The 25,844-nt window shown below is 38.1% G+C and overlaps 1 protein-coding gene across 7 annotated transcripts in view; it reads left to right on the forward strand.

The window, feature by feature from the left end:
* Positions 1–25,844, forward strand: part of Ogdh (oxoglutarate dehydrogenase Nc73EF) — a 314,890-nt gene that overhangs the window by 264,545 nt on the left and 24,501 nt on the right. For 5 of the 7 annotated variants that reach the window (XM_067134984.2, XM_067134980.2, XM_067134985.2 and 2 more), the window contains one exon: positions 16,468–16,614. The exons of the other annotated variants lie outside the window; for them this stretch is intronic. In XM_067134984.2, the coding sequence (XP_066991085.1) occupies positions 16,468–16,614 (147 nt within the window). The remainder of the gene's footprint in view (positions 1–16,467; positions 16,615–25,844) is intronic. 7 annotated transcript variants of the gene reach the window in all.

Genomic DNA, 25,844 nt, shown 5'->3' on the forward strand with positions numbered 1-25,844 from the left:
GCACTTGCTGAAATGATAGCAATCACAATGTTTATCACACAACATACACACACAATGTAGGGATGGTTCATGAAAGCCTGATCGCCGGCATAGACGATGGTGAAACCCATGTACCGCCAGTCTATTCAAAGCACTTCTCATGTCATTATTTGGACCAGTCCAGCTGCAGTCAATCATAGCATCAGTTGAGTAAAAATCCAGGCTGATTTCTGTTTGTTTTCTCTTTCTCACTTGGAGAACTTCTTCTTCTTGCTGCATATGTGAAAGCTGCATTCTTATTTTCAAATCCTCCAGTAAAAAAGTTTCTTTGGATAATTCATACGCAAGTTGTGATGGTGACATCTTGGAGATGCCCAGTGTTCATTTCATAAATTCTGGCCTCTATATTTTCAATAGTACGAAGGTCGGACACTGTTAGTCTTTCCCAAATAAGTTCCATACCATATGTGAGAACTGGGCGAAGCATATTGGTTACACAAAAGCGATTGCCTTCTCGATCGCGTACGGTGCATATATGGAAAATGGTGATCATATCGTCTGAATAACAAAATAATGTAACAAGAAAAATGTTGGTCATAAAACAGGATGAGTTTTGGTTTTAATTTGAGAAAATATGGTCAAACTGGTAAAGAAATGAGCTCAATTTTAATTCATTAAATTGAAACTACGAAATTCGTTAAAATGAAATATTTTAACATACAACAAATAGAGGAAAAGGAAGGGACCAAAAAAATGTTCGTTATTCTGAAAATTTCGTTATACTGGTGTTCGTTACAGCGGAATTCTACTGTACTACAATTCACATTGGGCTGAGCATTGCATTAAAATATGGCACCATCACATTAATCGATAGAGCCAGGAATTTTAGGTGCAGAATTTTGGTTAAAATTTTGAAAGAAAGGTGCTTTAATTTAGTGAGAAAAGGTGCAAATTTAAATGTAAATATTCCTACAAGCATCACCAAAACCAATTTTACATCATATAAAAGGACTCAAAATTCACTCAAATTCACTCATGTTATCATGTATTAAAAATATGCCTAAAACAGTTTCCAGAACTCAATGTTATTAAAATCACATGTCCACAAACTGTCAACATTTCAATGTTATTTTCAGTGAGGTTGCATCACCAGTCACTAAATAAATACTTATGTATAGAAAAGGAATGTTCAGAGTCAACAGACACAAGTGGTGCATTATATTTATTTTTTTGCAGTCGATATTAAATACCAGTTTGTTGCAACATCCTTAACATCAAGGTTTTTGGCTAAGCTCTATTCTAGTATCTCCTTTGCAATACCCTCTGCTTCCTTCACACCCACCACAATAGCCCATTTAAGAAACTTCATATAGCCTTTAAAATTATTACAAATAAACACTGCAGTCTTTACCCGAGTACGCCATCTAGTAAGAATTGGGGAGGTTGGATGCAGAGTGGGGAGCTAATAATTCAACAATCACCGGGTTCGTACTTAAGCTCCCGATTCGTGCAGTATAGGGAGCCTACTATCCTAGCGGCAAATTGAGGGACTACATTGAACTAAGCTTTAGAGATGAAACGTCCATTTTTTTATTTTTTTTAAATATTTCTTTGTGAATAAAATGCTGCCAAAGGAGCCAAAATAGCATTAACTAAGTGGGAAATTGTGCTGACATTAAAAAAAGGTACAAGAAGGTGCTAGCATTGAGAAAAGGTGCAACTGAAATACAGTTAGGGGTGTTCATTTTAAGGTTTCTTTGCAAGACAAGCTAATTTGGGCATTTTAATAACAAAAAAGAATTAAGGTACAACACCTAAAATTCCTACCCCTATTAATTAATATGTCTCCATAAAACATTAAAATTCTCCTTGGTGATTTCAACGCACAGCCGGGACAAGGAAAAAGATACCAAGTGAGCCATAACTGATGGGCTCATACTATCATTGTAACTCCTGCCGGTCTCAGATTAGTCTTCGACTGGCTGTGTTGATCAGTAATGGCCTCAGTGGCTACACAAAATGAGTTGATATCTTAACTTTTCCCTGTGCGTGGTATCTGCCGCAGAAAGTTTTTCTTTCTACCTGATGCGTAATTTTTATCTCCTTGACTCAACTTATTATTACTGTGTTCGAAGATGGAGCTGATGTATTTTGGCACGACGTTCTTACAAATGTCTTTTTAAACATTTTAAACATGCTATTATCTCTCGCACATTCGAGAGATTTAATTTTGTTATCTTCAGGACACTCAAGGTGATGGTATCCTTTGAGCTTATAATCTAAGGTAATTGATTTTCTTACCACTGCCAGTCCCTAGTATTTTTTTTTGTAACTGTAATAATTTATGTTCGCCATATTTATCTTCAGGATGTTCTTATCTGTCAGTTTTGAAAGACAATATCGCTGACATCGAGAAATGACTAGAAATTCAGGAGGCTCGGAGCGACGAAACAGAGCAGTACAATAGGCATAATTGTCTCCTTCTGCATGGAGTGAGCGAGATGCCTAATGAGGACATTTATGGAAAGGTCATTGAAACTTTCCATGATAAACTGAAAGTCGAACTGTCTGTGGACTCCCTCGATCGCTGTCATCGACTGGGACGACAACGTAGATCGACTGCTGACGTAGTGACCAAGGATAATCGGCCTGTCATAATAAAATTCCTCCGCTACCACCAGCGGAGTCAAGTTTGGTGCGCTAAGCTACAGCTGAAAGGCTCCAAACTACTCATAACTGAATCCCTCACTAAGCTGAGAAAGGTCATTTTGAACGAGGCACAAGACACTTTTGGACTGCATAACACATACAGCCAAGATGGAAGGATAATTATTCACGTATCCGGCAAGAAATTCCAAGTTAACTCACTCGTGGAATTAGTCATTAATCAGGCAATGTGGAGAAAACATGTGAATAATGTGCATTCTATGTGGTTTATTGATTTTTAATTCAGTACCTGTGAATGTGTGGGTTTGTGTGAATCAGCTGGTCACTGTATGTACGAGGAAATTGAGGAAAGTTGCATGTTTTACATTCTTTTAGCATGTCTGAGTTGAGAAGTGCTATTGAAAGTCCCCCTCCTTGCTCCCTCCCTCACCCCTCAGCACTCTTCTGTAGGACAGACCCGCCCCCTCACTCTCCCTTCACAGCCCTTTCACCAGAACATACGTCTGGAAGCACACGGCTTGCCTCCAACTGTTTCCCAGCTCTTTCTCCCTCTTATTCTACCCAAACCATTTTAGAGAAGGGACTGAAATCATTTAATCACGCCCTGTTGTGTGTGCATGTCAATAGCCAATCCATCGTTGCTCACCTCGATAAACTGAATACGATGTTTGAAGACAGTCCAATTCATATTACCAGGTGAGTTGGCCGTGCGGTTAGGAGCATGCACCTGTGAGCTTGCATCCGGGAGATAGTGGGTTCGAATCCCACTGTCAGCAGCCGTGAAGATGGTTTTCTGTGGTTTCCCATTACAGCCGCTTCCTTCCCATTCCTGGGCCTATCCCATCGTCGCCAATTCATATTGCTGCTGTAAGCGAGAGTTGGCTCCGTAGTTCAATCCCCTCAAGCATGGTTGACATATCGGACTATGATATTCACAGGTATGATCGGACGAATAGACAAGGTGATGGGGTTGCCCTATATTGTAAATCTATGCTCAAGAGTAGAGTTGTTCACACGTCTATTCATACTGTAAAAACTGCCCCTGAATATATGTTTGTCGAGATGTTTGTCAGTTCTGTAAAAATACTTGTAGGTGTAGTATACAGGCCTCCTGTGAGACTTCCGTGACTTAGAAGACAGCTCACTGAGACTGCTACCATCATACGAGCACGCGATACTTTTTGGAGACTTTAATACAAATTTATTAACCCAGAATGACAACGCCTTACGACTACTACAAAATATTTTCAAATCCTATGACACGACTATATTGCCCCTTACACCCACCCATCACATCCATGCTTCCATCATTTCCGTTTCATAGACCTAGTAATCATCGTCATAAGACCTATCTGTGTCGGTGCGACGTAATGCAAAAAAAAAAAAAAAACAACCTAGTAATAACAAATAACCCCCAAAAAATCCACTACGTCCAGTATCTGTTCGTGACATATCTAAACATGACCTCATATACTTAGCATACTCTCTTCGGGTGCTTAATTACCGACCAAAATATGTAACATTAAGAAACTATGATGAAAGAACGAGACTCTCTACACCAACGTTATAATCAGACTCGGCTAGCTGACATACATGAGCAGTACCGTGTTCTTCGAAACCGAATTAAGCTTGTAATTCGTAATAAGAAATTTAATTATTTCCAGCGTGTAAACAAAAACATTAACACTGGTTTCACATGGCGACAGCTTCGGCCACTGGGTATTGGCAAACCACTTGCGAAGCATACTGATCCCGAGGTATCCCTTGGTGAATTAAATACATATTTCTCCACAGAACGTCTTACTCCTGACACAACTACAGTACAAAACACAATTGACAATACATTAAGACAACAATCCCCATTCCGTCCTGTATTTGAATTTTGCCGGGCCGAATGGCTCAGACGGTTGAGGCGCTGGCGTTCTTATCCCAACATGGCAGGTTCGATCCTGGCTCAGTCCGGTGGTATTTGAAGGTGCTCAAATACGTCAGCCTCGTGTCGGTAGATTTACTGGCACGTAAAAGAACTCCTGCGGGACTAAATTCCGGCACCTCGGCGTCTCCGAAAACCGTAAAAGAGTAGTTAGAGGGACGTAAAACAACATTATTATTATTGTTACCGTGTTTTTGCGGTAGGTAGAGGTGAAAGAAGGTGCGGGCTTGAACGGGTCTCAAACTACGGAATCAAAGTTAATGTAAAATTTAACAAGGTTATATTTTCTTTTCAAAATTAAGAAATAACAAGCACGGCAGGTACAGAGTAGCAAGGCAACAAAAGGTGCAATTGCAGTATTTACAGTATTTGGGCTTCGAGCCCCGAATTCACACTTCTAGGGCAATTAGCCCAACTTTACTCCAAAATAAGTTTTAACAGAGGGGCAGAAAACCCCATTCATGCTCAGGAGCACTTGCTCCAAATTACACAGAAAAGCCTCCTCGAGGCATACAACACTCAATTTTCAAGAAAGAGCCACACGCTCTCAAACTTTAAGCCTCTCAAAGGCCACACCAAACTCCACCTTCAAGTTGTCCTCTCAGGACATAGACACAGGGGTAAAATAACCAACCTACTGAGGTCTATTAAGTGAGAAAAGGATTAATTACATGACCTCTAAAATAACAATTTGAGAGGAGGCGATCTGCACTCCTAATGTATTTGTTTCAAAACCTAATTTGGCTCTAGGCCATTAATGCAAGGGCTAATCCCATACTAAAGAGGTGACTTTAGAAAGGAACAATTTACATTACGTTAAAGAAGAATAGGTTGAGAAAAAAAATAAGTTCACCTCAAAACAATATGAGTGGGAGCTCGAGAGGGTTAAGCACTCTCTATCCCGATATGCAATTTAAAAGATAGAATAGATACTAAGTGTCTTTACATTCTAAGGAAGGTTACATTATGGAAAAACTTCGGACCCGCCCCGAGAGTTAAACTGCTGAGCTAGCAAAGAAAGAAGTTATTAATCGGCCATTACCTTGTTGTTGACCGCTGCCGAAGAAAGAGGCGCTTCCCGCCCCCTGCTATGTACTTTACACACTAAAAGATGGAACAGAAGTGGCGCAGAGACCCAAAAATCAGCAGTTTATATACTCTCGCGGAAAGTTCGAGGCGTTTCAGGGAAGAAAACACCCGCCCACAATCACTTTATTGGTTAGGGATAAGCAGCATATTCAAGTTGGGGGAAGATACATCAGATTGGTCAGAAATTAAAGAAATTCGGGATTGGCTAAATACAAAACAAGGGGGAAGAGAGGGGTATACAGCCAACTTAAACAATAACAGAAAGAAATTTAACAAGAAACAAACTTTTGAAATAAAAATTTCTCCAAAAAGCAGTTCTTTCACATCGCACTAGGGTGCACCATTGTAGTTTTTCAGTAGTGTCCTCTAGAAGAGAAAGTTCACACTTCTTACTACCGGTAAAACAAAAATACATCAAAAGTGACACAGTTCAAAAACTCCAAAATTTCCAAGTAGTGACATCTTCTGAGAAACTTGAAAATTAATACCGTCGATACAGTTCAGACTTCCTCCAGCAGAGGAGTTTCAACTGGCGCAAATTTTAAATTAGCGGCGTGGAGGTGTACCACCCGGTACAATTATTATTATTATTATTATTATTATTATTATTATTAATATTATTATTATTATTATTATTATTATTATTATTATTATTATTATTATTACTGTGTTTGAATTTGATACCATTACAGAGCATGAAGTTAGAAGGGAAGTTATGTCACTTAAATCTCACGCAATAGGAGCTGATGAAATTCCCATTTCATTTGTGACTTACACAATCAGCATAATATGATGATGATTATGCTTGTTGTTTTAAGGGGCCAAACATCGTAGGTCATCGGCCCCGACATAATATTGCCCTACATGTAATCAATCTCATTGTAGACCATATTGGATATCAGATTATAGACATTGTTCTTAATTCAATGTCTATAATAATATTGCCCATCATTACGCATTTAATTAATACCTGCTTTACTTCAGGTAATGTCCCAATTACATGGAAAGATGCACTCATTGTGCCAGTCCCAAAAAAAAAAACTCTCCTGCAAGCAACACATCTGACTACCAACCTGTCTGCATTCTCACAGAACTTTCTAAGATTCTAGAGAAGATAATGCATAAACAAATAGTTAAATACTTGGAAAAACATTCTGTACCTGATCCTTTACAGTCTAGTTTTAAGAAAGGACACAGTACTGCAACAACACTAATCAAAATCACGGATGACATCAGATGGGCTATGGACGAATGAAAACTGACTATACCTTATCCTTCTAGACTTAAGCAGTGCGTTTGACACTGTAAATATAGGCATATTGTTAGCTAAGTTACAGAAACTTCACATGGCTCATTCTGCTATTCACCTCTTGAGCTCTTACCTCAAAAATAGATGACAGCGAGTTGTATCAAACATGAGGACTACAGAATGGAGGACTAAGCTATCTGGCGTTCCCCACGGGTCTATTCTCGGTCCTCTTATATTCTTAACCTTTACACTGCTACGCCCGAGATATCTTGGGCGTGGTAATGCGTCACGTCCTTGCTGCGCCCGAGATATCTCGTCGGTAACTTTAGCTAAAGTTCTGAACAGGAAATATATACCTTTGGAGTTTACTTTGTTTTTCAAACTTGAGAGGCAGCAAGCTACATCTTTTAGCAGTATAATGCGCCATCAGTCAAAACGGAGACTGCATTTTAACGCTATCTACGGTCAAATATCTGAAATAATGCACTCAGCTCAGCGCGCAACCTAGGTTGGCAGTCTCGCAAAGCACCTGTATCCAGGGTTTGTAAAAATGGCTTCAAGTTCTTTCCAAGTTTGAACTTATAGAAGCTGTGAATACCCTTGAATCGGAAGATGAGTACTCAGATATCAGTGATTTGGGTAGTGATTACAGTTCTAGTGACAGTGATGACAGTGATAGTGCTGAGCCTCAAGTACCAGCTCCACAAACCAGGAAAAGAATTCATTCCGAACCTGATTTATTTCAATGGCGCATGGGTAATATGTTTAGTCCTGTAATACACATTTTTGATGACAGTTCATCGGGTATACCATTCGGTGTGATTCATAATGAACCAGCGGTTTTAGATGTATTTCAGTGCTTCTTTTCACAAGAAATCATGGAGCATATAGCAGTTGAAACAAACAAGTACTTTGTATTTGTTACGCAAACAATGCCACCGTCTCCAAGTTCAAGGCTACAGAAATGGAGGGAAACCACACCTGAAGAACTGTACGTCTTTTTCACCGTGACAATGCTTATGGCAAGAATGAAGAAACTTACAATTCTTGAATACTGGTCAACTGATCCTCTAATAATGTCCCCGCAGTTCTTGGATTTCATGTCTAGAGACAGGTATCTCTTATTATTGCGGTTGTTACATTTCAGTGACAACAACAGTCAGCCTGAAGGTGACCGGCTATATAAAATAAAGCCTGTAATTGACCATCTCAGAAACAAATTCAGAGAAACGTTCACCCCGTTTGAAAACATTTGCATTGATGAAAGTTTGACGCTTTTCAAAGGCAGGCTTTCATTCATTCAGTTTATCCCATCTAAGAGACACAGATTTGGAATAAAGACATTTGTTATCTGCGATTGTGAGACCGGTTACGTGCTGGATTTTATTGTTTACACAGGGTCAACTACAGAAATAATTCCTGAACGTGAATTTGGGGTATCAGGTGCAGTTGTCTTGACGCTAATTGAAAGGTACTTGCAGAAAGGACATACACTGTGGATAGATAACTGGTATTCAAGTCCACAACTGTACGATCACCTACACAAAAACAAAACCAACACATGTGGTACCGTCAGGAGAAACAGGAGGGGTATGCCGAAATTTACTACAAAATTGAAGAAAGGACAAACTGAATCAAAAGCGACAGATAACATGATTGCCATCAGGTGGTTCGATCGTAGGGAAGTTTGTATGCTGACCACGCGACATACAGACAAAATGATACCTACAGGGAAGACGGACAGACAGACAAGACTGCCTGTAGAGAAACCCCATTGCGTTGTTGAGTATAATGAGTATATGGGTCCTGTTGACCGGTCAGACATGATGATCAGTTCTATAGAATGTGTGCGGAAGTCAATGAAATGGTACCGAAAGTTCTTTTTCCACCAGCTGGACATCACTGTTCTAAATTCTCATGCGCTCTTCAATGTCAAAATAGGACAAAACATATCACTAGCAGATTTCCAGCTACAACTTATAAGGGAACTCATCCAGAAGTACCATGTATCTAGACAAACCAGTAAAAGAGGACATCCTACATCTGGTGACCAACCACTCAGACTAACGGAGAGACATTTCCCATCCCCTGTACAGCCTACTCCAAAGAAGAAATTTCCTACAAGATGCTGCCATGTCTGCTTCAACACAACAACTGGCGAAAAGAGGCGAGAAACCCGGTACATGTGCATCAAATGTGACGTGGCCCTCTGTGTTCACCCCTGCTTCAAAATATACCACACATTAGTGGAGTTTTGAAGACGGTACATTGGAGTGTCTGTTGTAAATTATGAAACAATTTGGTGTAAATTAGGTGAGTTGATATTTTAGAACTTGGTGTTTCCACTACATTTCTTATTTTGGCCAACCCTGGCTTAACTTTAATTTTTGTTACATTACTGTAATAGTGAAATGTTCCTTGATTGCTTTTTATTATGAAATAATTAGTCATAACCGATCTATTCAAGGCGATGACCAGTGAGTACTTTGACTATTATGGACAACCCTGATTTGAAAAACAGCTAAAATGTCTCACATTCGTAATTGTTGAAAGAGCGTTGTCTAATTTGGTGAGAATTTAGCGCTTGTGCAAATGGAATATAGAATTTTTTTATAGGAAAGTGTATTTTTGGCTCACATGGACAACCCTGATTTTTTGTGTTGTTAATTTTTGTGAAAAAAATAAAAATGAAATCTGTTCTGGAATTATTTGCCAGTTCATGTGAAATATCTTGCACATTTTTCATATTTTTCATGTATTGTGAGGCATTTTATTTTTAAAAAATAATTCAGCACCGAAGGTTCGGATAGTCGCTCACAATAGTAGCAGCGAAAAGGTTAATCTATATTAATGACGTCTCTCCTCCTATCACCTTTATGCTGATGACACTTCAAAGTCTCCGATGTTGACAAAGCAATCCACTAAATGAACTCAACTTTAAATTCAATTAGCTTGTATGCAAAAGGGACCTGCCTATTAATTAACCCGAAGAAAATGCAAGCAATCATAATAGGACATCTAGGCTTTTAAATTCACCAAACATCACACAACAGCCTAATCTTACGCTCTGTGGTGAAGCTATACCTATTCAGAAGACTGTAAAAAACCTAGGCGTTGTCATGAATGACACTTTAAACTGGAATGGCCATATAACAAGTGTCCGCAGAAAGGTATGTGCATCTCTCTCTAAAAATGAAACAATCCATTCTTCCACATAGCATGAAAATAAAACATCAAACTTTCATTTTTCCAATAATTTATTACTGTGATGTTGTATTAACTGATGCAACTGCAGAACAAACTATGAAACTCAAACGTCAATGAACTCTTGCATACGATTTATATTTTCTTTCAACTTTAGGACACATATTTCCCCTTATTATGAGAAGCTATCCTGGCTGAAAATCGATAAACTAAGAAATCTACATACTGCGACACTTTTTCGACTTCTAAACGAATCTGCACCTGAATACCTATCCTCACATTCTAACTTCTTCTCGTCTATCTATGGACATAATACCAGATCGACTTCCGCCCATATGATACCGGTTAATCACTCATCATAGGTTATAAACTTCATGGTTCTGATCCGTATTGAATTGCAATTACAATGTAATTATTAAATTAATGTAGTAATGGTCCACCTTTCAATACTATAATATGTAATATTCTAAATTACATTAATTAGGGACTAGTTTCGGCCGGGGCTGGCCATCTTCAGCCTTAATGTAAAACACCTTATAACTAAACAAATGTACATGCACACAATTGACATAAAACAAATGAAAACAAATATATACAAAGTGACATTAAAAACTGGGATGGAATTATGAATAAATCTGAAAATGAACTAGGTTCTAACATCTTGAGTATGTTCATCATTGAGGATAATTTCAAGTATTAATTTATATACACAGAACTGTTAGTTCTAATACTGCTGGGAACTGGTAAATGTTGATCCTGTAGTTTGTCATCAAATCTATTTGTGTGGTGTTAGCTATATGTAATCCATTGGACACTACATTAATTTAATAATTACATTGTAATCACTCATCTGTATACAGCCACTCATTCCTAGTGTCTGGGGCAAGGTTATGGAACACACTCCCTGTCAGTATACGTAATAGTACTTCAGTAGTCTCATTTAAACGATCTTGTCGACATTTCCTCTTAAATACGTGATCAGCTTGTATGAATATTGGTGTCTATGAGTGCAAGTATGATTTGAGCTATTGTTAGGTGATGTAAATAGGCTAGATAGTATTAATAATTGAAAATAACAATTATAACATGTTATAATATTACTTCATTAATTTAGGTAGTTTCCAAGACTGTTAATGTTATTTTTTCCAAATTATGTGATTATGTACTGTATGTTGTGGTTAAGTGTAAGAGAGGGCCATGAACCCTAACTTTGCCACATACAAAGGCACAAAATAAATATAAGAAATATTTCTTGATATCTTGGAATTGAGAGGTTTCGCATCAATTGATGGATAATTTTCTTGTTTTTGCATTGTTTGCATGAGTTTGGTACGCACCCCATTATTATGTGTATGTAATTGAGTGGATCCTTTCTTGTGGTTTGAGATCCAAGTTTTATGTTACGACTGTGTGGTCAGAATATTGTTTGTGCTGGAATATTCCTTGTGTGGATATTCTGTCATTTTCCATACATAAACCATGTCAGTGCAGGGTTTGACTTGCATTGTATTGGGAAAACATAGGCGGAGTTTGAGGGTGATGATGAGATGACACCAATAACGGAACAGGCCTAGGTTGTAGACTTTATTATATCATGCGCCTATTTCTGGTCTGTCTATGGAGCATCCGATTTTGTGATTTACTCCTAATGGAGGCTGTAGATTGATGTGCATCTCTTTCAGAATTTAAAGAAAAACAATCGCAAGATTATTACGTAACTTTCAGCAGATATCTTCAAAAATATGAACCACGAACATTAATGTTGAGAGATAAATCAGGAAAGTCAGCCCATGGTAACCAAGAAAATGCAGAGACATTCAGCATGTTGAATAATTAGCTTCCCATCCTGCATCAGCTGCTTATCTGCTGGCCTTTTTAATATTACATAGATGCTGGTTCAGAATACGCTTTGACTGTGTGTGGTGTCTGCCATTTTCCTGTTAGTATCAGTATCAAGTATGCTGAAACAGAAAATGAACTCCGAGAAAATACATGATGGTGCTATTAGTGTAGATATGATATAATTCTTTGATTACCTTAGATAAACGCCTTTGGCTGTGACTCATATTTGGGTGTCTGTGTGTGTGTGAGTGGGTAAATGAGGTGTTTAATGGGGGTGTATATCAGCTTTGGATTCCTTGTATTTTAATTATGATTTCTTTCTTTTATTGTTAGCATGTTTCACACTTTTATCTGATCCATTCCTCCCATTTGTGTTTTACTCTTTCATTGGTTATTTTAAGTTAAAGATGGTAAGCAAGTTGTCGACACTTTATTCTCTTCCCTTTTATATTTCTCCTGCGCTCTGCACATGCCTTAAACTTGACCCTCTACTTATGTTTCCAGATATGCTTTGTTGATTTTTACTTACCTGCTCCTTGGAGTGTTTTTTTAGATCACATTTAAATTCTACTTAAATGTTACGATGAATATCTTTTGGGAAGATCTACTCCCCTTTTTGTATTCATAATCTGAGTCATGGATTATTGTAGTATTGCGATGAATGAAAGACACAGGTATTGTGTAAGAAAAGCTATTGTTTACAATAAGACAATCCCTATATGGACACGGTCTTAGTAATGATGATATGCAAACAAAAGTCTGATACGAGTAAGAACCACATATATATATGGTCCTCTTTCCTTACTTGGGTCATTATCCCCTTTCTTGAGGTTTCCTAGAATAAAATTTTCTTTCAATGTTTTGTCTTGTTTGTATTGTCTGTAGATTAACCTCTTATACTTGTTTCTTTTGGCTTAGGAGGCTTATCTCCAGCTCACCGCTGTTTTCTAGTCATTTCTTATCACGATCCAAATTCAGCATTATGGTTATCATAATTATAGTTATGAAAAAAGACTTCCACTGTTCATGCAACTATGAATGTGATTTTCCTAGACAGTAAGAAAAATTATTTTCTAACGGATCTTACGAAAAGGGGGTCGGTGCACGTGATATAATTGGAAAATGGCCAACATATAAACTAACAAACAAAAACAGTCTAACATTGATTGAAATCTGCAGAAACCACAACCTTCTCTCAAAATCAACATGCTTTAAAATGAAACCCCACAAATTACAAACCTGGAAACATCCTGACTTATGTAAAGGCAGAAAACTACTACATGGATAAATTTTACCATTGAGAAATCCACAATGCTAAAGCCCTAAGGGGAGTAGACTCGGGGTCAGACCACTATGATGCAAAGATCAAAATAAAATTAACCCCAATGGTAAAGAAAAAAACTTCCAAATAAGGGTACAAGAAAATGGGAGAAGGATTCATCACACCAAATCACTAGAAGAATGAACCAACAAGATAAAATTGATAGCAGAAGTGTTAGCTATAATGAATCCCAGGAAGAAACACTAATGGTGGAATGAAGAATGCAACTAGGCGATGTAGAGAAAACGCCAAGCTTCGATAGATGATCAAGCTCAAAAGTCAGAAGAATCAAATTTAGGACTAGTAAAACAAAGAAGTCAACCCATAAAATCAACAAATCATAAACATCTTAAAAAAACACTCTAGAAAGGATAAAAGAGAGTTTAAAGAAAAAACATTCGCAAGATTATTACAAAACTTTCGCAAGATTATTACAAAACTTTCAGCAGATATCTTCAGAAATATGAACCCCCAACATTAGTGTTGAGGGATAAATAAGGAAAGTTAGCACATGGTAACCGAGAAGATGCAGAGGCATTCAACAAACTTCTAAATTGCAATGACCCACTAGAAATGTTTTAAGTAAACACCAACATACCCATTTTAACCACCTCTGATTCAATGGATCCTCCAACCATCAACAAAGTAGAACTCTCAATTAAAGAACTGAAAAATTACAAGGCATGTGACGAAGACCTAGTCTTCGCAGAAATCTGGAAGAAACACCGGAAAACCTGCGATCATTAACCTCCATCAACATCTAGTAAAAATGTGAATCATGGAGAGAATTCTGTATCACTGGACCACAGGAATAATCCATCCATTATTTTAAAAAGGAGATAAAACTAAACAGACAATTAAAAAAATTATTCTTCTGGACTGTGTGTACAAAATTTCCTTTCGCATAATTTGCAACAGGATCAAAAACACTCTGGAACCACAACTTGGAAAATACCAAGGAGGATTTTGCCCAGATAGAAGCTGCCCAGACCAAATTCTCAGCCTGAAGCTAATAATGAAATATTACAAATACAGAAATAAATAGCTCTTCATTATATCATTCATAGATTTCAAAAATGTATCCATAGAGCCATACTTTTTTAAAAATCCTTAGATCATATGATCTTCATCCCAGATTAATAAAATTCATCAAACTAACTTTAACCAACATGAAGACAAAGAATATTGTTTGCAATAAAAAGAAGTGTTAATGTGATTGATATAAAAATTTCTAATATTGCCACTTGTTGTGTACTTAGTTTTCATATGCTAATGTCATGAATAAAGATATGAAGCAAAATTGTCAGTGTGTTCAAAAGATGCACTTAAAATATACCAGTTAAATTGAAATTTATGATAAAGAGAAAATCACCAGCAGGTGACAAATCTGATTTATTTTATTCTTTTTGAAAAGAGAATCACTTCAGTTAATCAACCGTGATGCCACGAACCTACTACGCAGGCGTAGCAGGGGGAGAGGTGATACTCCCACGTGGCGCGTCCCAGGTTGCGGATAGGGGGGTCCTAACCGGCTTGCCGGCGGACTTGAGGGAAATAAAATACCTCTTGCGGACCAAACACACACCCCCTGTGGGTGGGGGAGGCTGACGAATAATACACCCACGGTATCCCCTGCCTGTCGTGAGAGGCGACTAAAAGGGGCGACCAAGGAATGAATGAATTAGAACCATGACACTACTCTTGATTCGTACCATCATGCGGGGAACACCATGGGTTGCATGTACTTGCGAGTAGTATCACTCACTTGGTACGAAATATGTTTGTGATTCGTTGCAGTAAAAAGCCTGGCCGGGTGGATTCCAGTACCCGTGCGTTGTACCCATGTGGGCAACACCGCGGGTCTGGGCGTAGCCTGTGAGTTGTACCACTATATGAGCGACACCGTGGGTCTGCGTTGCCTGTGATTAGTACTCACTATGTGAGGAACATCACAGGGCCCTTGGGACCGGCACCCGTGACTAGTACACCTAGGTGAGGAAACTCATCGGTTTGCGTTGGCTGTAAGCGGCACCATTGTGTGCGAAACACCATAGGTCTGCGTTACCTGTACAAAGTACAATACTTGTGAGTAGTACCATCTTGTGTGGAACACCGTGAGTCTTCGCTACTTTTGATTAGTACCCCAAAATGACAAATACCATGGTTCTACTTTACTCGCGACATGTACCTTTCTGTGGGGCCTTAGTCGTGGATTTTGCACCCCTATTGACATCAAGCATCATTGTGCTTTATCAATGGTCTCTTGGTCGGTAATACTATTATTCACGATCTTTTTTTGTGTCTGATCCACTGTTTTTGTTTGTTTGTCTGTTTGTTTGTTTGTTTTTGTTTTTTTTGTAGGGTTCATGTCCATCCATTCATTCTTCGTGACATTTTTTATTTCATTTTGGTCAGTGGATGAATTTGATTTTTTTGTTATTTCATTTCGTACCATTAGGGGCCGATGACCTCGATGTTAGGCCCCTTTAAACAAAAAATAAAAAAATAAAATAAAAATAAAATCAACCGTGATAAAAGAACATATCTGCTAACCATTGTATTAAAATGTCGTTCCTGAATCCTCTGTCATTCACAGAGAGGACACTTGATTTTTGTGAGTATAGTTAAGATATTTTTGAAGTTGGTCCAGAGTCATTAAACCATTGATCAATGGCTTTCTCTAGGTTGTTGACGTTTTAAAAATAATCTTGACAGAGCAAGGACCAAAGGATATATGATTTGGAATAGTTTTAATGTGCCTAACATGTTCTGGTGAATTTGATAAATGAGTAGTAGACATATTTCCTCTATTGAAGGGTTTTTTCTATCACACTTCTTGTAACAATCATTATGTCCAGGAACATGTGTATGTACTTTTTCATTTTTAGAGATTTGTCGTCAGTGACGAGACAAAATGTTGCTACTAGTTCTATAAACATGGCCTTAACTGGTAATTCTGAATTGAAACCTTATCCTAAAACTCGTGTAGTTGAACATTTTGTTCTTTTATGTAGGCATAATACATGATTTGTAACAAATTAATATTGCTGTTACTTGTATGTTTTTTCAGTTTGTAAGACCATTTAACGTTGTAATGTTGTCAGCCCCATTTGTTACTACTTTGACTGCCTTAACTTGTTTCCTCTCTTAGAATAGTTAACCTGTATGGTGTACATTTTGCAGACCACCATCGCAAGAAAGGGGTTTCTTTAGTCGATTATTCAGCTGGGGTTCTGATGAATATGCCAAACAAGAAGAAAGTAAAAGTGATGGTTGGCAGCCTGACAAAGTCATCTCCCAACCTCTTACTTCCACGCCCAGAAAGATTAGGTGAGGGATAACTTTTTCAAGGGAAAATTGATTAAAGAAAACCATCATTATTCTTTGCAGTCATGAAAGTACCTCCTTCAAGCTCTCAAGGATTTTTTTTTTTTTTTTTGCTTCACGTTGCACCGACACAGATAGGTCTTATGGCGACGATGGGACAGGAAAGGCGAAGGAGTGGGAAGGAAGCGGCCGTGGCCTTAATTTAGGTACAGCCCCAGCATTTGCCTGGTGTGAAAATGGGAAACCACGGAAAACCATCTTCAAGGCTGCCTACAGTGGGGTTCGAACCCACTATATCCCGGATGCAAGCTGACAGCTGCGCGACCCTAACCACACGGCCAACTCGCCCGGGGTTTTTTTTATTTTTTTTATTTATTATTTTTTTTAAGTGGAGAAGAAAGGACAGACAAATGGTGCTGTGTTTGTAAATTAGTTCAGGAAAAGATGTGGCAATTATTTCTTTATGCAGGATGCAAACAAGCCATTTTCTGCTTAGCACTAGGTGGATAAAATTTCCTTCTCTCTTCTCTACCCATTTCTGTATCCACTTTCCATGAAAAGGAATTAATTGAATTAATTGCGCCATTATTTGCATTATCCTGAATACCTTTTTCATTTAATGATAAGCTCTGTCATTGCTTGGTGGTTTAGTAAAACTTGCCATTGACAGAATGTTGCTGGTCTTCAGCCAAAAGTCATTAATTCATATTTAAGATACCATTGCTGAAATATTAATGGTTTCTTTATGTGCCCAAATTTGCTGGTATAATCTCAGCCTTGGTCATCCTTTAATAACTTGTGATTCAATATTGGTGTGTAAAAGAACTTTGGACTATACAATGGGCAAGTAGATATATCCCTTGCTGATCAAGAAATAATCTGAAATTTCAGAAACTTTGTATTGTTAGGGTATGGTTATGTCAGGTGAGTCGGGAGAATTAACTGAAAAGATGGGCAAGTGTTTTTTGATGTAGCAGAGGTATGCTCCGTTTTAAAATCCATGATACAATAGTACAGAATTCCCTCTTGGGATTATTTCTATCCCTTTTGAGTTTGTGCCAGTGGTTTAATGTTACACTCACACTTTGAAGGTTTTTGCGGCAATACAGGGATGGGAAAAGGCTACGATTGGAAAGATAACAGTCTTCGCCTTAAGATACAGCCCCCTTTGCCTGGTGTGAAAATGAGAAACCCTGGAAAACCATCTTCGGGGCTGCAAACGATAGGATCTGAACCCCTTTACAGATTCATTGCTTGGATTTTTGTGTGTATGTGGTTTTTCTAGAATACTGTATAGAATGAAATGTTGATCTTCCTGCATTATCAGGATCAGATATCGGGAGATGAAAGCTATAAACATAGATTATGACTCTGTTCCAGGGAATGGATAAAGAATTTGTTGTTGCTTTTTAAGGGCAAGCCAATGAGATTATCTGTCTCATTTTTGCCAACGATATCTCAGCAATCTAAATAAGAAAACAAATCATAAGTGGGACACTTGTATTTAGAACTATACATTAAAGCTATAGGTGTTCGATTATAACAGTGCGGACTTTCTTACTATCATCTAACATTTCATACAATTTGAATCGTTCACACTGAACAAGTTGACTGCATGGTTCAGCGAGTGTAGCTGGTGGCTTATATTCAGGGAAATAGTAGGTTCAAATCCAGACCCCACTGTCAGCAGCCCTGAAGATGGTTGACCATAGTTTCAGATTTTCTTATGAGGCAAATAGTGTGGCTGTACCTTAATTAAGGCCATGGTCGTTTCCTTCCCTTTCCTAGCCCTGCCCTATCCCATCATCTGAGTCAGGGCAATGTAAAACAGTTTTTTTAAATCATGAAAACTAGTTGTGCAAATATGTGGTACCTATTGCCTCTTGACTGCATCCTGGTCAAATAAATGGTGTCTGTGTGAGTTGCTCCTATTTTTTAAAAAAAATTTTCCTGTGAACTGTGATTTGTTAAAAGTTCGTGCTAAGAGGCAAAGAATTTGCATAAAACATTGCTTTGGTTCCCCTCTTCCTACCCATTTCGTGGATGTCTGTCATTCAGATGGGTATGGATGGCTAACGTCCAATGTGGTGGAGCTCCATCATGTTAAATGCCCTCCAAGTGGCACATCCTCCGTTAGGGATTGTCAACCCTCCAATGGTGCATGTTGTTGCAGTTGATGGTACTATAATTGTAGAATTGCGATTTGTCCGAGAAAGGATTTTCAGCAAGAATGCTGCATCATTTTCTAAATTTCCTAACAGCCACCAACAGAAATTCATTCGACCTTCAAAATCCTGCCCATGGAGCTCCTGGTTTAGCTGTAGGTGGTAAGGATGATATTTATACACACGCAGTATTCATAGTACAGAAGTCTGGCACCCATTGTGCATTTGCCTGTGTACTCGTGTGGGTGATTTTGAGCTGTGCCCAGAACAGCCTTGCCATTCTCACCAACTATTACGGTCTTCTCTTCAACAGACGGTATCGTGCGAAGTACCCCCGTTGTTCATAAACGTCTCTCAACACTGCAGAAAATCTTTGCAGTCAGATATTGCCAGACCAGATACCTTTCCTGATACAAAAATTAGTGTCTGCAACGAATTCTCTTTTGTTTTTCCATAGATAAGGAGCGTATTGAGATATTCATCTATGGAATATATGGCAAATGACTGAAACAACTTCATTCCGACTATATAGCAGTACAGTATGTGCAGTCTACAAAAAGAAAAAATAATAGCGGGATTTTACTGCTTGCGTGTGGCACACTGGCCTGTGTTTAAGCATTGAAGCGAATGGTCATCCACGAATATTGTAAATATTTAACTACAGTATATTACACCCAAGGTTTTGAAATGGACAGGTATATTAACATGATACAACAGGCCTCATATGTGGCACCACAACCCCTACAGTCACAAGTTTATGAGGGTTTTTCTCTTGCGATAAATACTGACGTATTGACCTTTGTTCCTTCCATTAATTGTGGATGGGAGCCACTTAGGCTTAGGTCAGATTTACGGCTTTATGGTCTCATGGCTCTTTATCACCATATTGCCATACCTGTGTCTAGGACTGCCTAACCACAAGCAAAAATAAGAGTATACATGAGTGAAAATCAATAAACTTCACTATTTAGAAATTATCAGTAAGTTATACGCACTGCCATACAGTTTGCATCCGCCAAGACACTAACTTTGTGGGATATCCACATCCATGCAGGGCTCTACATATAGATGTAAAATATTATGTACAGTGTAGGATTCGAACTGTCAGTACTACATTCTATTAATTGGTAGGCTAGCGTTTGATCCTATATTCTATGCCACAGCTGTGAGGGCGACGTGTATTAAGAATGCTTGAGAGTATGATGCTCCTCCAGTTCGCTGTTTTGAACACACTCTGCATCACTGTATTGTAGTTTTTTGCATTAATTTTGCATTTTTCTATACCAGGGGTCACCTGGCATAAAATCTTAATATAGTTTTATGGTAGACTGTCATATGATAAATGTTTGAAAGGCTACGTTTTTCGAATGGTCTATAGTCACATGGCAGGAACAGAAAGTGTCCAGAATCATTTTCAGCTTGTGCATATGGTGCTTCTTGTTTTTCTGGGCCATTCCATAATTACATGGGATCGTAATTTTCATGGATTTAGCCCATATTTACAGCCGGATGCCTTTCCGGATGCAATACCTGTGTGGAGGGATTCATTTGTGTGTTTCTGTGGTGATTTATTGTGTAATGTGTTGTATATAATTAAAGATATGTATTAACCATGAAGACTGTCTGCCTTTCAGAGGTCTAGATTTTTGTTTTACTTTTTCCACATAGTTTGCCTAGTTTTCAACTGAAGTATGGACATAACCTTGTGTAATATTTTAAGGTTCTCATATCTGTGTACCTTTGTGTTGAGTTGTGCATACAACTTTGGTTGAATCCATGCATTTCCGTAGGATTTAGAACACAATAGTATGGGGGGTAAAGGAAGCAATTCCATTTGGTTGTCTCTTACTAATAATGGGATATGGCCTCTGGAGAGGCCAGGTGCAGTTCTTTTGAATTGGCGCCCATGGGTGACCTGCAGATATGAAGAGGGGCCCTACCTACGATGAAATCTGATGTTGAAGATAGCACGAAAACCCAGTCCCTAAATAAGAGGAATAAACCAGTGAAGGTTTAAAATCCCTGGCCTGATCAGGAACTGAACCCGAGACCCCTTGGACCAAAGGGCAGTATGCTACCAGTTAGCCATAGAGCTGGACTGCACACAACACATCTGAATTGATAGTCAGCTTTCTTAAATCTCAAAAGATTTTAATCTCTTGGATTTTACTTTTTCAGATGTTCTTAAAACACTTTATCTTTGTTGTTCCTTCATAATCTTGTAAACATTACATTCCTTCGTTACATTACTCATATTCGTGCTTTGCCTTTCACAGTTCTCGGTTCATTTAATAAACATTCAAGCTATTTTTTTTTTCTTTAAGTCGCACTGACACAGATAGGTCTTATGGCGACAATGAGACAGGGAATGGCTGGGAGTGGGAAGGAAGCGGCCGTGGCCTTAATTAAGGTACTGCCCCAGCATTTGCCTGGTGTGAAAATGGGAAACCACAGAAAACCATTTTCAGGGCTGCCGACAGTGGGGTTCGAACCTACTATCTCCCGAATACTGGATACTGGCCGCACTTAAGCGACTGCAGCTATCGAGCTCGGTCAAGCTAAATATTAAAATGAAAAGGCAGAGAATGAAACAAACTACTATTGATCATTTATTTTCTGAACATATCACTCTGGTGGATTGTAAATAAACTGTTAGCACTTTTCTTACACACAACACATCACACCACTGAGCAAAGCAATGAAAGGGTTGAAGAACTTAGCAGAGGAAAATATATGAGTAAAGGTTCTCTAAATCTCCAAGAAGAATTATCTTATCTCCTGTATGTATTGCTTGTAACTTAATGACAGACATAAAAGAATTCCTACTAATATGAGAACAAGTTACACTGAACAATCTGGTTTCATTACTGAGCTGTGGGCACTTGCCTACATTCATTGAGCTATACAAGAGAGTAATAAAGCCATTGTGCTTCTAAAAATAGATTCAAGTCCTCTTTAATATCTTTCATGCTTTCATTCCCTGTCTAACAGTAAAAACAAAAAGTTATAATAGAGTAACTTTTTGAGGTATAGATTTATTAAAAAATTAACTTTGGATTTGAACGTTTGTTTTATTTATTAAACTTAATGAGCTTATCTGCAACACTTCTGTAGAAGTATCCACATATATCGTTTCAGTTATCACAAAACTTGCAACTGGCTGTGTAGTATGACATATTTAAAAAAATTACATGCAGAGTTCCGTTATTTTAAGTGTTGTCACTCCCCGATCTCTGAGGCTTAAAAATGGCCTCATCGGAAGCACCTTTTGGTTTTGTACTATGATAAGGGTGACCAAATTAATGGCTGAAATAAGATGGACAGGTATAGTAAAAATGAGGGACATTCAATATTTTTGAAGGACAAAGTGTTAAGTCAGATTTGTTATAAAACCATATCTGTAATACTTCCTCGTTGATTTTGCTGCCTTTGGTTTACGAATGGACTACTTTTTAAGAAATTGTACTATTTGCTACTCCTGGCACTTTGTAATATGTCTTTGCCTTTTAACACTTTTAAGGAAGTCCTTACACCCCAAACTGAAGTTTATTTTGGCCTGGAGTTCAGCTTTCAAGGTGTTTTCATGAAGCCTGTATCTAACTTCATACCAACAAATTTTAGCTTGACTGAAGGTTCTCTTTACAAATGCATTTGATGGCGGGATTGACAGCAACAAGAAATTAATGAATTTACAAAATGACAACAGTGTAAAATTGATTACTTTCAACATCTTCTTACGGCAATCTTCACTGTTTTCTATTGTACTGCTATGTTGATAGATCCTTTAAATGAGCACAAATTATTCATGCAGTTCATCAACATTTAGTATATTCTCCAAATCCAAATCTTGAATTAATTGTAGTACATCTTCAAAATCAATTTATTTTTCCAATAGCCATTACTCTTGAAGAAAACATTACCTTTTGGAAAATCAAAATGTTAAATATGTCATTGCAGTTTCATACCATTTGATGAAACCAATTCTTTTGGTAACTTATGTAGCAAGGTGATAATTTTGAAACCAAAAATATTATCTTATGTTCACACACACACACACACACACACCCCCCCATACAGCCGAACGCATCCCCTCCCCAACAACCGCGTGCCACACATGGCTTCAGGCAAGTCAGATAGCATACAGCAGGAATCTTATTGATGCAATACACAGAACTACACGTGCAAGAGATAATAAGTTAAATGCTTGATCCTCCTCACTTTTACACGATTACGCACATTCATTACTAATTTATTTCTCTATATATTACAGACATTTGCAGTTTCACCACTAACACTTGATAGACCTTGGGTCGGATCCACATTGCTACACGTTCTCTCTCATCTACGCAACTTAGCATCGGATGGAGATTCCCTTAGCACTCATATTGCACATTATATACTACAAACCAAGATAGTATCAAAAAATTCAAGGGTTTACACAAGACCAGCTGAACTTAGGATCGATGACTACCGACACATCATAACCTACATAGTATTTGTTCTACAAATCACAACATAATAATGTGCCATTTTTTATCGTATGCAAAGGTTAGTTTTAGGTTTTGGCAACCATGCTCCAGCACAGCCTTGCAATGGTGCCGGGCTCTGTTATTCTTACTAAAGTTTGCTGGGCTGCGTTCCCTTCCCCAGAGCACACAACCTCACCCTTCCCCCTCCACGTCAGTTTACAGTGGCCAGGTGAGGATGAGCAGTTGTGAACAAGCGTTCGCAAAAGACAGTCGCCATGTTTTCCAAGCATGAACAGAGCAGCTTGTTAAAAATCCAGTGTGCTAGAGGTCGCACGACACAACAGTGTCGCCAAGGACGCGAATGTGTGTTGGACATGTCTTCATCTGTTCACCCACCAGCAATGACGAACATGTACATACTGTGTTCACATTAGTGGAGATGCATCCGATGTGATCTTAACGCATATCATTCCCCCACGACAGTCCGTTAATGCGGCATACTAATGTTCATTTTTTTGTAAAACAATCTGCGAGCGGCTCTGAAAGAGAAAACGGCAACACTTCATGGATAACCCACCCATCGTTCTGCATGACAATACTCGACACACACAACAGTTGTTGTGTCTGAATTGTTCAATTGTTGGAGGTGCTCTATCACCCCCCCCCCCCCATACTTTCCGGATTTAATTCCCTGTGACTTTGATCTAATCCCTAAGATGAAGGAGCCACTACATGGGAAGCGCTTCCGTAGATTTGAAGGTGCTTCGCAGGCCACCGAGCACTCTCTTTGCATCATCGACAGACTGGGCAGTGAATAATTTATAGCCTAGTCTATATTTCCTTATTCCCCGACTCTACATACCGATTTAGATTAAATTCATGAATATCTCTGTTATCATAGCCAGTATGGTAAAAATGTATGACATACATAATTGGAAATTTAATTTAATACAACTGTAGTTATGTAGTATTTATCTATAGGACCAATAATAACAAATAATTGAGAATTAAATTTTAGGCCTTCCCCTAAACTACCATTTCACTCAGCGTGAATAAAGTATTTTATATCGTAGATTGTAGTGGCTCACTCCCCGAATTTACATGCCGATTTTCATTAAATTCTCTTCAGCCATTTTCTCGTGATATGACTTCCAAAATTTAATTTAAAAGCTTCTTTTTGTACAGACACTTGGCTACTGGGTTACCGAGGTTGTGTTTACTGGCAAGAACATGCACCTGATCTTTTTATCATCACTAGTCGGCTGTTCAACTTGTGGATGTGTTAGGCAGTTGTCCACTAAAACTAGGGCCTTCATTTTGTTGTCAAGAATTTTCAAAACTTCTGTTTGTTATCATCTGATTTCTGGCACTGCTTTTTTGTGAAACGAGTCCATTGTAATATCTGAAATTGAACCATGCACTTTTTTGAGTTGTAGTATTGAACTGATAATGTGTCCTTAATACTTTTTATTGCACATGGTTTTATAATTTTGCCTACAATCACCGACTTCAACATGTGACTTCCATCAGTGTTAATGCATAGCAGTGCTGAAACTTGATCTTCCTACCAGTACACAGAAAGAAAAGGCATGTAATTCATTTACAAGGGAGGTTGAAAATCAAGCTCACGTTTGATATGCATCACCCAATTCTTCCGTGGTCATAAAGGATAGGTATATAAGATAAAACATAGGAAACCATAAGAAACACCACTGATATCAAAATACCACTATTCTGAGCAAAAGCTGATAAACAAGTGCCAAAAATGTCTAAACCATGGAAATAACGTTTCAATTAAGCTATCATGACAATTAGGAATGTTTGACATCCAATCTATCAAGCTCAGTATTTAGGTACATTTCCTTTTGTATATTTTTTTCACCTTCCCAATCATGTACCCATGAGATCAACTATTTAATGAAATATCTTCAAAATATTAAAGTTATACGCCAAGTTCAAAGTGGTGGTGGTGATTATTGTTTTAAGAGGAAGTACAACTAGGCAACCATCCTCTATAACACTAATCAGAGGGAAAGAATGGAAGAGATCAGACACTTCGAAAAATGAAAGTATCGGCCAAGGAAAGACAAGGGCCAGAGTGTTGTGCAAAAAACTCTGAGTAACATTTTGTCGTAGATACATCTTCATCACTGTTTTCAACATCTTGGAACAATTTGTGAATCTTCATCTTCATAAAGTTAAAAATTAGAATGAAATATGTATGTATATATGAGTATATATATATATATATATATATAATGAGAGTTTTGTCTGTACATTGCTCAGAATTTTATAAGAATGGGTATTCTCTATTGGTCGTGTCCATAGTAATAAGGAAATGCACTTTTTAAGCAGACTGTGTCAGCACTAACATTGTGAAGATAAAGTTGGAAGATAAAGAACAAGGGCAAATTGGCATTCGGGAATAGTTTATCACGGGATAAATGTTCGACAGATTTCCAAGTTCTTGGAAATCATTTACGAGAAAGCTAGGTAAACAATTGATAGGGAATCTACCACCTGGGCGATGGTCCTAAATACAGATCAGTGGCAGTTCGTGACATTTTACTCTGGTAGGGCTGTGCAACTACCTCTTCCC

This window comes from Anabrus simplex, chromosome 1 (genome assembly GCF_040414725.1).
Source record: "Anabrus simplex isolate iqAnaSimp1 chromosome 1, ASM4041472v1, whole genome shotgun sequence".
In the NCBI taxonomy this organism is placed as follows: Eukaryota; Metazoa; Arthropoda; class Insecta; order Orthoptera; family Tettigoniidae; genus Anabrus; species Anabrus simplex.